The following is a 12,714-nucleotide window of genomic DNA, read 5'->3' on the forward strand; positions in this document are numbered from 1 at the left end:
TTAAGGCTGGTGGCAGGTTGGGGCTGGGGAGGTTGGGGGTGAAGCCTGGTGCCCATTGGGCCTGGAGAGGTTGGGGGTTAAGGCTGGTGGCAGGTTGGGGCTGGGGAGGTTGGGGGTGAAGCCTGGTGCCCGTTGGGGCTATGTGGAGGGGTTAAGCCTGGGGGGCAGAGTTCCAGCCCCCTTTTTTCCAAGAGAAGAGCCCTGTTCACAGCCAATTTAAAAAACCCAGTGACATCACGCCCAGCCCAGCCGAGCGTCTGCCAGGAGCTCCCCGGGGCCGCCCCCAGGCTCCAGCTGCCGGGCTGGGCACCAGTACCAAGTGTCCTGTCTCTGCCTCTGCCAGGTGGAGCATCCTGACCTACGAGGCGCCCAAGCAGTCGCCCCCACCCATCAAAGAGGAGGAGAATGGGGATTCCTGCATTCAGGTGCAGTGCTCGAGGCTGGGGGGTGGCGGCGGAGGGGGCACAGCGTGGCCTAGTGGGGCCGGGGCATGGAACTGCAGCTCCCGTGGTCAGACCCCTCCTGTGCATGTCTGCTACCTGCACGGGTTGAGGCGGGCTGCTTGCACGGAGCCAGCCTCTACCAGGGAGCTGGAGGGGGAGGCTGCAGCGCTCACAGCTTTGGTGGGAGCAGGATTCCCTTCCCGGGTGAAATGAGTTCAGCAGTTCTCAGCCTGACCTGCAGGGTCAGTTTTCCCACCCTCGGTGATTGTGAAGCGACTAGCAGTAAGGGGGCTGGAAAGCAGGGGGCAGGCTCTGGCTGTGTGGGCCTGGCCTGCCTTGGGTGGAGGCTAAAGGGCCTGGTGGGCTGCACAGAGGCGTGCCACTGCTGAGTGGCGAGGCTCCCTCTGCACCACAGTCAGTTCGTGGGGGGGTGGGGGGCGGCGTGTCCTAGCAGATAGAGCACTGCTCTGGAAGTCAGCAGGGCTGAGCTCTGCATCTGGCTCTGGCTGCTGGGTGACCACCCTCTCCCCGTGCCTCAGTTTCCCTCTCCCTCCATCTGGTCTCTGTAGCCATCAGCTCTTCAGAGCTCCCATGCAATGGCCACATTCCCATCCCGTGTGCTCCCCCAGCCTGTCCCACCTCACGAGTGCCGAGTATTTCACAGCCGGGAGCGAATGAAACCTGTTGCCCAGGACAAGGGCCGCTCGGAAGTCTGGGCTATTGGTGCCCCACTGAGCCCCACTGCAGAGTGATGGCTGCTGGGGCCATTCTGGATGCCAACAGAAGAGTGGCAGGTACCTGGTGCCCCCGCCCCACCCCAAGGCATGCAGAGAATTGGAGTGGAGCAGGATGGGGAAGCTGAGGCACAGAACGGTGCTGGGAATAGGGTCTGAGTCCCACTCCAGCACCTCAGGCACTGAGTTCCACCCCTTCCGCTAGTGTCCCCCCACCGCCAAGTTCAGGGACGCGTTCAGCCTGCAGTTGCCTGGCCTGGCTAGTGCAGGAGGCTCCAGGTCGGGCACTGGGAGAATGGCCGCTGCGGCTCTGGAAATGCCCCATCCCTTCGGGTCACACAGGTCCAGATCTCTCACTATGCTGACTCCGTGGCCTTCCACCTGGCCAAGATCCTGGAATCCGACAAGCATGCGGTTGTGATTTCTTCTGCAAAGTAAGGGGGCTCCGGCCAGCAAGGGTCACCCCCCTGCACGCTGTGGGTGCACTGGGAGCGGCAAGGGTCAGGCAGGAGGGCAAGCTCCCTCCAGCTGGCTGGCCTAGCAGCGCCCAGCCTGCTTGGCTTTCTCTGGGGTCTGCTGGGATCTCAGACCGACCCGCCCTCGGGCTCAGCTGGCAGTGCCAACAGGGCAGAGCTGTGTGGCTGAGGGGCAGCTCTGTGACCTGGCTGGGTTGGTGCGAGTAGGGTGCTGAGTACCTCTGATGGGCTGCGCCAGGGAGCTTGGTACCGGGGGCCCCAAATCATTGCACAGCTGGTAGCGCCTTTGGCTCCGGGCTGGGCCCGAATGGGGAAAGGTGGCATGCCCTGTCCCATGGCTCTGAGCCATGCAGTCCCAGACAGCTGTGGTTCCCCTCGGGCAGAGGCTCGTCCAGGGCACTGCTGGAGTGATCCCGGCTGCCTGGCCGTCAGACAGCCCCAGCACCAAACGCTGCCACGCTCACTGAAGGCTGGCACAGCTGGGCCTGTCCACGGGGGCTCCCTTGTGGGGCTGGGAGCTCCCTGTGCCAGCTGGTGGGGAGCAGTGTGCCTGGCTGGGGGTCACAGCCCTGGCTGCAGGGCAAGGGGTGTGGGAAGCACCCCAGAGTTCCTGTCTCACCGGGGCCGGGCTCTGCCCCCGGCTGCTGCTGTCCCCGCAGGTTCCTGTGCGGAACAGTGAACGACTTCGTGGCCGAGGTGGGCAAGGCCTACGAGCGGGCCACTGAGAACAAGCAGGAGGCCGACACCATGGCTCGCAAGGTGCGTCCTGGCAGAGGTGCTGCCCGGGTCCCATCACTCACGGTGCTGCCCACCCGCGGTCGTGGCAGAGCCTGGGTGGGAGCCTGGGCCTTCCCCTGCGGGTTCCCATTGCCTGGGACTGCCCCGCTGTGCTGCGCTGCGCTGCTGAGGGGCTGTTCCCTCCGGCCCGCCTGGAGGAGCAGCTGGGTGCTGGGCCGGGATGTCAGTGAATGCCTGTGCCCTGGCGTGACCAGCTCCTGCCCCGCAGTGTGCGCTGCTGAGCGAGAAGCTGGACTCCCTGGTGCGGGAGCTGAGCGAGGAGTCCCAGGCGGCCGTTGTGCCCGAGGGGAGCGTGCAGGCTGCGCTGGCCGAACCCGAGGCCAAGGAGAGCAGCCAGGGCAGCAGCTTCAAGCCCAGCCCTGTGCCCAGGGTCTTCAGATCCAGGGAGCAGCTGATGCTGAGAGCCAACAGCCTGAAGAAGGCCCTGCGGCAGATCATCGAGCAGACGGAGAAAGGTGAGGAGCGCTGGCGAGGCGAGGCGGGCGGGAGGGTGTTACCCACACAAACTTCTTTCTCCCTTCCACACTCAGGGACACACGCACCTTTACCCAGTCCCTAGGGCTCAGGGTGTAATTCCCTGCGGCTCTGCAGGGTCTGTGCCACTGAAAAAGCCGCACACAGGAATATGCTTAGTTGCTAGGTATTTACAGTTACCAAGAAGCAGCACACACGCTAAGCACACTGTGTCGTGCTCACCGATCCCGACAGGGCAGCAGCCTTCCCCCGCTGGGAAAGACAAAGTCACTCTCTGGATGCTGGCTGCTGCTGCAGCTCAGGGTCCGGCAGTGCTGGTCTTGGGGGGGTGAGTCCTCCTTCAGGAGTTCCTTCTTCCATCCTTCTTCCCTTCCTGCTTGATGTTCTTTCCTTCCTCCTTTTTCTTTCTTGCACTCCAGTGGAACTTGCTTAGCTCTACCTTGACCAATTATTTTAGCATAATTTTACTGACCAGTCATAACCTACTGTCACAGAATTACCTAACCCATCAGAACCCACCACCTAACAGACAGCAAGGAGCCTGGTGGCACCTTATAGACTAACTGATATTTTGGAACATGAGCTTTCGTGGGCAAAGACCTGCTTTGCCTATAAGGTGCCACAGGACCTCTTGGTTTTGAAATACAGACTAACTCAGCTACCCTCTGGTACTAGTCACCTTGACCTAGCAAAATTAATTACACAGCAGACAGGAGCAATTACAAGCCAGACAGATTATACAGCAAACAGTAGAAAGAAGACAATCACCACCGAATGGGGATTCCACACCCTCAGCTATTGGGAGGTCATGGCTTGCCGGACGAAGTGCTGGTAGCTAAGTGTTCTTTACCCATCTTGAGATCTGTGTCTTTCTCTGCTAACGGTGGGTGGCATTAGGATGGGGTCTCCTTTCAGCAGCCTGGCGTGACCCTGTTGCACTGACGTGTAGGTGGAATGTGAGTATGTGACCTGTAGCTTCAGTTACTGGTGCTGCTCTTTCTGGCTGCAGAAGAGCTCTAGGCCTCTGAATACGGCTAGAGAAAAGCCAGAGTGGTTCTGCCAGTGTTCCCTGTGAGCTGGGCGCTTGGGGGCCGTCCACATGATTAGCACAACGCCCACAGCTGGCTGTGTGGTGCTGTGGGTGCAGCACACCCCCACGTCTCGGTGCGGGTAGCGTTTATTCCACACACAGGTAGAACAGCTTAGCGGGATCACTGGGGGGGACTGCAGTGTCCAGGTGAGCCAGACCCGGGCCTCTGCAAGGTCCCTGGCCTCGCCCACCTATTTCCCAAGCCCGCCTGGTGCCCTGCTGTGGCAGGCTCTGCCGGGGGGCGGGGATGAGGCTTTCATGCAGACCCTGCCTGCTGCCAGGCTTGGGACTTTGTCAGCTCCCTGCTGGTCTCCGAGGCAGTGGCAATGCCAGGTGTGTGCACAGCCAGGGGGGCCACTGACCCAGTGTCTGGGCAGACCCATGTCCTGTCTAGCAGCGTGGCACAGCCTGGTTCTGTGCATAGATCCTGAGCTGGGAGCCAAGTGCCAGTCCCGCTCCTGCCCGCGCCCTAGGCGAGCTACGGCAAGCCCCCGTTTGGCTTTGAGTCCTTCCGTTTGGTGGAGCCCAGCTGGAGAGGCCCAGGGCCTCGTCGTGGTGGTGCTGAGCAGCCCCAGATCCGGGTTTGGCCAGAGGGAGTTCTGGAAGCTCAACCCTTCTGACAATCGTGCCGGGCAGAACGCCCAGAACAGAGACAGAGACGTGCCCCCCCACCCCGCATGGGTCCCCGATGAGCTTTTAGGCCTGGTCCCCCCGTGCCTCAGTTTCCCCTCTGTGAGATTGAGACACTGAGCCCGCCAGTGTGGCTCACTCAGGTGACGGGACTAACAGCCTCAGAGCGCACCCTGGTGGCTAAGCCAGGAGCAGCATCCCCGGAGCCGGGGCCCTGCGGCTGGCTGGTGGGGTGTAGGAAAGAGGCTGGCTGCCGGGCTCCCATCACCTGGGTGGTTCTGTTCCTGTGGGTCTGTCTGCCCAGTGAACAGTTCACCAGCTAGAGCCTAGGCCAGCCCGCCTGGGCCTCTGTGCCTGGGACTGGCCTGCACTTCCGGCTCGTACAGCGAAGGGCCCCGTCCCTCTGCCCTTCTTCCCCGGAGGAGTCCCGCTGGGGCTGTTCCCATGAGCGCCGGTTCTAACCACGGCTGCCAGGAGCACAGCGTGTTCGGCACCAGCCCTGCAGGGGCTAAGGCTGGGGTCTGGAACGTCCAACCCAGACGGCATCTCTGGCATCCCTGTCTGCACGCTCCCGGCTCTGTGCGAAGAGCTGTGCTGGAGACCCCCTGCCTGTAGGCCTGGGGAGCACAGCCAGCCCTGCGAGGTGGAGTGGAAACATCTTCCAGGGTCAGACCCACAGCATGGGGCTGGGGACGGATCAGGCGCATCCAGGGGCTGGCTGGGCATCCCTAGGGTATCCCTGGGCTCCAGTCGAACCCCCCTGGGGTCAGGGGCACCATCTGCCTGGCCAAACCTGTTCCCTCTGCCTGCTCCGGCTTCTCCTTGCTGCTGTGTGGGGCTTGTCTGGAGCAATGGGGAGGTGGGTCGTGGCTGACAGAGTGTCGAGGGTCACCCCTGCCCTGGCCCATCCTGCTGAGCAGGAGCTATGCCCCTCCCTCTCCCTGCAGAGCAGCTGCCTGGTCCTGCTCCGCTCTGTCCCTTGGCATGGCCCTCGCTGGTCTGCAGGCAAAGCTGGGCTGTGTGGGAGCCAGCCCCACAGACTCCCAGGGATCCCTGGTCCCTGCCACCCAAGTATGACGGGGCCAAGGCTGCAGGATCCCAGGGGGTGCCAGAGCACCCTGCCCTGCAAACACTGGGGTGCCCCTCACAGCTCTCCAGATGGGCTGGGCATGTATGTTCTTCCCCAACACCTCCATTTTATGCCCTGTAATATGACAGGGTTCCTGGGCATAGGTAAGAGAACCAACCCAGAGTGTTTTTACTTGAAACCGGGCCACTTACAGCCCAGGCTGGGCTTTCCTTCTCACTAAGGCAAATCAAACCAACTACAAATGTACCTCTGCCAGCCCCGCTGGCCAGCCAGAAACCACACAAGCAAACCCACAGATTCCCTAGCGGCTTCAAAAGCCCAGATCAGCAGCTTCCTTTTACTCGGGGAGAGGTTATTAAAACAGATTCTTCTGGGCCCCAAAGGGTCCAGCCACAGTCCCAGGTCAATATATACTTGGATCTTCTCCAAACAGCACGTGGCTGGGCCAGTCCTCTCGGATCTAAAATCCAAAGGTTCATTAGCACAGAAAGAAAGAACAGGGCGAGAGAGAAAAATCGTTGAAGTGGTACATTGCCTGCCTCAGTTACCGCTACTGGTGCAGCTGGGGGTGTTCTCTGCTGATTTCTTGAGTCTCTGACAGCACACCCCGGGAGGGGCGGGGGCCCCGTTCGCATAGCTCAGGTTCTGGAGACCTGAAGTTGGGGGCCTTGGTGGTCTCCCCCAGGGCCATCTTGCAGCTTTTCAAAGAGAGAGGAAAAATTCCTTTCTTCTTCCCATCAGCACTGGAGGGTCGGGTCACCTGCCGTCGGTGAGCCATTGGTCGCTGGTGTCGCCAGCCCGTGCCCGTCCATTTACATAGTATGTGCAGTGGACATCTGGGCATCTCATTGCAATTCCACTGCTCAGCCCAGGTCACTGGACCCGGTGGCGGCTGTGGGACTTTGCTGTTGGCTGCAGCCCAGATGACAAGGCCCCAGTTCCTGAGCTGTGTGTTTGACATCTGGGCCTTTGTCTAGTCCATCGGCCTGGCTGGGAGGGGACCCCACCTCCCGTTGTGAGTCTCGGCACTAACGCGTCGCTAGGTCAGGTACGCAGCCAACAGCTGTAACTCCGCACACAAACACGGCACAGACAGCCAAGCAGCACAAGCCGATTCGGGGCATCGCCGGCTTCCATTAGACACCTCACCTGGGCCACCTGGCATGAGATCTGGTGCCACTGTACACAATGGTCACAGAATGGCTTAACGCCTATTGCAAAACCCAGCAACATCACGCGCCCGAGGGACACGCTGAGGGAGTCTGGCAGACTTGGCGCTTGATACCCTCACTCCCTTCAGATGCGGGGCCTGTGGGCCTGGCCTGGGGAGAGCCTGGTTCTCAGGCTCAGCGTAAAGCCCCGTCTCTTGCTGCCGTGCACTCCCAGGGGTTAGGGGGCTGCCGAGTCCCCTCAGACGCGTGTCGCAGCTGGGAACAGCTCCAAGGGCTGGTGTCAGTGGGGCAGGGCGCTCGGCACTCTGCCTGGGGCAGGGTTACTCTGGCTTGGGCTTGCACGCTGCAGTGTGGGCGCCAGAGCCCTGGGCTGGAGCACGGCTTGCAGGGTCCTCAACTAGGATAGAATGCATGTGGATCACCTGCCCAGGCTGATCCCGAGAGCCCCCCCACCCCTGGGCTGCCCCCGCTGGGCGGCCAGGCCTCGAGAGCCCCCACCCCTGGGCTGCCCCCGCTGGGCGGCCAGGCCCGGAGAGCCCCCACCCCTGGGCTGCCCCCGCTGGGCGGCCAGGCTGCGATGGAGTGGGGGGAGTGCATGTGTGAGACTCAGGCTGGATGTGTGTGAGACAAGCAGAGCAGCTCCCAGCGGCTAAGGATGACCCTGGGGCTATAACATAGGCTGGCAGGTAACACCTCTGCCCTGAACAAAGAGGAGGGAGAAGCCAAGGGGGGTTTAATTCGGGGGCAGCAGTTAGAAGCTGAGGGAAGAGGGAGCTGGAATGCAGCCAGCCTGGCGAGGGGGGAAACTACACCCCAGAGGGGCACCCCTCGGGCTCCTCTCCCCAGGACGGGTTGAAATAACTGTCTCTGCCGGCTGTACTAACACCTCTGTAAAAAACTGAACCTCTGTCAACTAATAAACTTCCTGTTGTACCTGCGGAGTGAGAGTCACTCCTGCCTGCAGCCAGGGTGCAGTGCATGGGGACCCCGAACCCCATCACACAGGCCCTGAGAGCCCCCACCCCAGGCTGCCCCTTCTGGCTGGCCAGGTCCCGAGAGCCCCCCACCCCTGGGCTACCCCTGCGGAGAGCTGGCTTTGTGTTTCATGCCTTGCCCTTCCCTGACAGCTGTGGATGAGCAGAACAAGCAGACTCAAGCCTATGGGAGCATCACAACTTCTGGCAAGAAGGACAGCGTGGAAGAGTTTGGCAAAGAGTCCGAAACCCTCGGTAAGGCTCCTGCTGACTCACCTGGCCCCACCCTCATTCACCAGGGGTGAGAGACCCCACCTGGGCTTGTGGGTGTGTGCTAGAAGTACAATAACACCTGGGGCTCCCCTCCTGGCAGCACAGCAGAGCCCAGCCTGAGCCGGCTGAGCTCAGCGGAGGGGCTTCTGCTGATGAAGGCTGGAGCCCAAGGCAGTGGCTGCAATCCCCTGCACTAGCTAAGCCGGGCGAGAAGGAAGAGTCGAGAGCAGATAATCCGGAGCCCAGCTGGCCTGGCTCTTCGCCAGGGATTGAACCCCTCTTCCTAACCCAGGTGTGCGGGGCCACACCCAGCGCCTCCCCAGGGCCAAGCCCTGCGCAGAGTGGAAGCAAGCCAGGCGCTCATGGGAGTTTTGCCCTGTGCCCTAGCCGGGAAGGGGAGTCTGGGAGCAGAGTGGGGGCTCAGCGAGGCAGGCTGGGGGTGGAATCTAGGAGGCCAAAGGGCGTCTCTCTGGTGGCTAGATTCCCGCCGTGGGACCATGACCTCCACGACGTCCTCCATCTTCCTGGACAGACCTGACAGCTTCAGCACCGTCCATTTCACCGAGGACCCCACCACCATGTGAGTGTGCGCTCCGGGCGGTGCCAGCACCCAGCCTGCGGCCAGGCTGTGACGCTGCCCTGCATGGAGCACAGGGCTGTTCTCCCCCTTCGCCAGAGGAGACCGAGACCCACACACGGGAATGACTTGCCCAAACCATGCAGGGAACCAGGGGCAGAGTTGTTTACTGAACCCAGGGGTCCACGAGGACACTGCCTCCTGGAAAGAGGCAACAGAACGCAGGAGTCCTGGTTCCTTGGTCTGACCACTGGACAGGCTGCTTCCTGCAGGGAGGGATACCATCCAGAGTCCTGGCTGCCGTGCCCTGGATCTAACCAGTAGGCAACACAGCCCTTCTTTTAGGAACCCCTCACCTTAACCTCAGTCTAAACCATGCTCAGCCTTTCGCCAGCCAGTTTTCCTCCCGTTTCCCAGAGTGTCTCACGTGTGGCTCTTGGCTCGGATTGGCAGACGAGAAGGTTTTGTTGAGATGAAATTTTCTGTTCTCTTGGTGGGGGGTTTCCACCCTGCTGCGTGGAAGTGGAAAGGGGCTGCTCACGCCCTCTGGCATGGGAGCTTCCTGTTTCTTGCAGGTCCCAGTGTGTCTCCCCCAGTACTGGTAGTTGGTGCTTTCCCTCACTGTGACCTGTGATTTGCCGTGACCCGGGCTGGGGGATAGCTGTGCGCTCTACCCTGGGCTACCTGAGCAGGCCAAGGAGAGCAGCACGTGGCGGCCAGCCCCCCGGCAGAGCGCATTGTGTGCTCCGTTAGCTGGGAGTGGTTCTGGATTTAATTCAAACCAAAGCTGGCAAGAGGGCTGGCCCTGCCCATGCGTCTGAATGTTACTGCAGTGCCCTAGTGCTGTCCCTGCTGTACAGGGTGAAAGCACAGCCTCTCACGCAGTTCATGGCCTGCCCAGCCCTCCAGGCTTTCACCTGAGGAGAGAGGGACCTCCAGGGAGCACGGTGTAGCAGCTGGAATCGACCCTGCACCCGCCCTGTTACCTTGCTAGATGACTGAATTAAAAAGCCAGGGTCTGGCTCGCCGCTGGCCCTGCTGTCCTGCCACCGAAGCTTGTGGAATTACACCCCCAGGGAAGTGGCTTAGCAGAGAGCGGAACTGGCCCCTGGCTGTTTAAGATCAGCACGTTACCTGTGAGTGGCCGGCTGCGAACCTACCTGGCCCCAGGCGGGGCGTGGGATGGCTGGCTGATGGCCTGCCCGGCTTGCTCGGCGTGAGAAATGTGCTAACAGCCTGGCCTGGGCACGCCACTGGCGTTTTGCAATGAGGTCATTAAACAGAACTGTCCACCCTGCGTGTTTTGTGGGGACTAGAAACTTGGCTGCAACATCGCTGGCAGCCAATCAGAGATGTCTGTGACATCACCGACAGCCAATCGGAGGGACCCAGTGGTTGCAGGCCTTGGGAAGCCCTTTCGTAGCCCATAATAAACCCCAGGACACCCCTAGGGATGTTTCGCTAATGGGACTGATGTTTTCCTTCTGCTGCCATCTCGCGGCCCCACCCCGGATCACTGCTGCCTCGTTCTGTGTCCAACCCCCTGCTTCCCCTGTGCTGCTTTCAGACAATTCTCCGAACGGTGCGTCATGAATAACTACTTCGGCATAGGCCTGGATGCCAAAATCTCCCTGGAGTTCAACAACAAGCGAGACGAGCACCCCAAAAAATGCAGGTAGGCCCGAGCCCCCACCCGACCTTGAGCTGAAGAGAGCCCAGGCCAGGGGCAGAGGTCAACACCCCTTGGTTGCTGATCTCCCATTTCACAGGGGAGTCACCCCCTGCCCCAGGGGGGCTCGTGGCCAGGTCTGGACGAGGAAGACTTTACTGCTAGAGCTACTGAGTGCGAAGCACCTCTTGCGTGGACACAGCTTACCCCAGTCTAGTGTAAGCTCAGACACCAGGACAAGCACCCCTGGTTGCATGGCCAGTCTAGCTGTGCAAACACCAGGGGCTTGTGCTGGTGAGATCACGTCAGTCCCATCGCACCTCTTCACTCCTGGCTGCCAGCCATCTGTAGTGTAGGCAGGGCCTAAGTGACCTGCTGGTGGGCTGAATTTACTGCTGTGACATGTGGTGAGCTGAAAGCGCCTCTGGGGCCTGCCTCGAATGGTGATGCAGCCCCGTGGCAGAAATCGGCAGGGGAAGAAGGGATCGGGGGTGGCCGAAGCGTCAGACAGGCCATGCTTTTCATCGGGAGAGCTCTTGAGCTCCACTCTAAACATGGGGAAACTGAGGCACTGAGTAGCGAAAGCACCTTTCCCAAGGGCGCCAAACAGACCAGTGTCAGGAACAGAGTGCAGGTCTTCTGAGCCCCAGTCTAGTTCCCTAGCCACTAGGCAACACTGTCCCCCCGTAAAGCTCCTTGTCAAGCGTTGCCTGCGAAGGGAGACTCAAAAGCGTGGAACGATTTTGTTTGGCGAGGGGACTTGCCACAGCTCTGTGACACACTGAGTGGTCGTCCCTCCCTGGGGACCTTTTCTGCTGTGCAAGGAGCTGGTCAGTGACACTGAAAGGCATCGCATTGAAAACTGGTAAAGGAAACATTTGTACGTAAGACGCAGTGGGCATGTGGGACAGGCTGCCCCAGCTAACACATAGCAGCTTTCAGTGAAGGGCTCAGATGCTGCAGTGGCGCATGAGAACACGACGGCTACAGGGGACGGGATTGTACACCAAGAGCTAAAACCTTCCTGGGTCAGGACAACCCCCAGGCACGGAGCAGAGGCGGGCAGGGAGGTGGGGAGAAAGCAGCTTCCCCCGTGGGCAATTGGCTCCGTACTTGGCCAGTAGCGGGTTACCGCCCCCTTGCCGTATAAAGCACAAGGACTAGACTGTCGAGCTGGCTCCAGCAACGTCTCCCTGGCCAACGAACTCCTCTTTTCCCATTGTCTCCGTTGCACGTTGAGAAGTCATTGTCTGTGCACCTGAAGGGAGGCTGGGGCCACTGCGCCCGTGGTGACCTGGGCTGGGAGTCCTTTGGGGGCTGGTTTAGTTCAGATCTCTATGTTTCAGGCCCTGTGTAACACAGGCCAGGGACCCAGTGACTCCCACAGCCGGCCCAGGACTTCTGGCTGAGCAGGAGCGTCTGTCTGTCATGGACAGGTGCCCGGCACCCGGGCTGGCTTTAAAGCACCTGCTGTGCCTTTCCCCTCCCTTGTCCCACTGCAGCAGTCGAACCAAGAACATGATGTGGTATGGAGTGCTGGGGACCAAGGAGCTTTTGCAGAGGACCTACAAGAACCTGGAGCAGCGAGTCCAGCTAGAGGTAAGTGGCGAAGGTGCTGGCCTGGCCGGGGGGCCAGAGATCTCCTGGGGAGTGCCGGAGCAGGTGGGCTGAGCTACGCGACCACGTGCAGACTGCAGATAGGGCCCTGGTCTCTGCTGGGCATGGGGGCTGGGGTGCTGAGGCTGTGGGAGTGGGGGCCAGAGCCAGAAGCGAGGCAGCCTGGCAGTGGCAGCGCCCATTGCTCAGGCCTCCGACCGCTGTGCTGGTGGCTTCTCCTGCTTTGTGTTGACAGACACCTCACCCTTTGCCACCCGGGTCCCTTTCTGCGTCCTGCGCTGAGCAGGCCTTGGTGGGACAGTCAGGGATTCACCAGCTGCCTCGGTGCGGGGTGTGTTCTGGGGTGCACAGTGCTGGGCACAGCCTGAAGATGGGCCTTGCTTCTCTTTCAGTGTGACGGTGTGACCATCTCCCTGCCCAGTCTGCAGGGCATCGCCGTGCTCAACATCCCCAGCTACGCGGGTGGCATCAACTTCTGGGGGGGAACGAAGGAGGATAACGTGAGTGCCAGCCGGGGCAGGGGTGGGTGCCAGAAACGCAGGCGAAACGCCTCTGTGGGGCTAACCCAGCTACCCAGCTAGGGATAGAGAAATTGCCCAGCGGCCGCTTGGTCTGGCCGCCAGCCGCCCGTCAGGTCAGCCCAGCTTCCATGGGGCTGAGGCGCTGCTCTGGCCAGCGGCAGGTTCGTGGCTGGATT

General features: G+C 61.1%; 1 protein-coding gene across 1 annotated transcript in view; it reads left to right on the forward strand.

Annotated features, from left to right (window-relative positions):
* The window catches only part of DGKK (diacylglycerol kinase kappa), a 120,713-nt gene that overhangs the window by 87,678 nt on the left and 20,321 nt on the right, over positions 1–12,714 (forward strand). Inside the window, exons 12-20 of the mRNA XM_075007515.1 lie at positions 344–425; positions 1,520–1,611; positions 2,313–2,412; positions 2,660–2,906; positions 8,035–8,136; positions 8,635–8,734; positions 10,299–10,406; positions 11,903–11,999; positions 12,410–12,517. Of these exons, the coding sequence (XP_074863616.1) occupies positions 344–425; positions 1,520–1,611; positions 2,313–2,412; positions 2,660–2,906; positions 8,035–8,136; positions 8,635–8,734; positions 10,299–10,406; positions 11,903–11,999; positions 12,410–12,517 (1,036 nt within the window). The remainder of the gene's footprint in view (positions 1–343; positions 426–1,519; positions 1,612–2,312; positions 2,413–2,659; positions 2,907–8,034; positions 8,137–8,634; positions 8,735–10,298; positions 10,407–11,902; positions 12,000–12,409; positions 12,518–12,714) is intronic.

Source organism: Carettochelys insculpta, chromosome 13 (genome assembly GCF_033958435.1).
Source record: "Carettochelys insculpta isolate YL-2023 chromosome 13, ASM3395843v1, whole genome shotgun sequence".
NCBI lineage: Eukaryota > Metazoa > Chordata > Testudines > Carettochelyidae > Carettochelys > Carettochelys insculpta.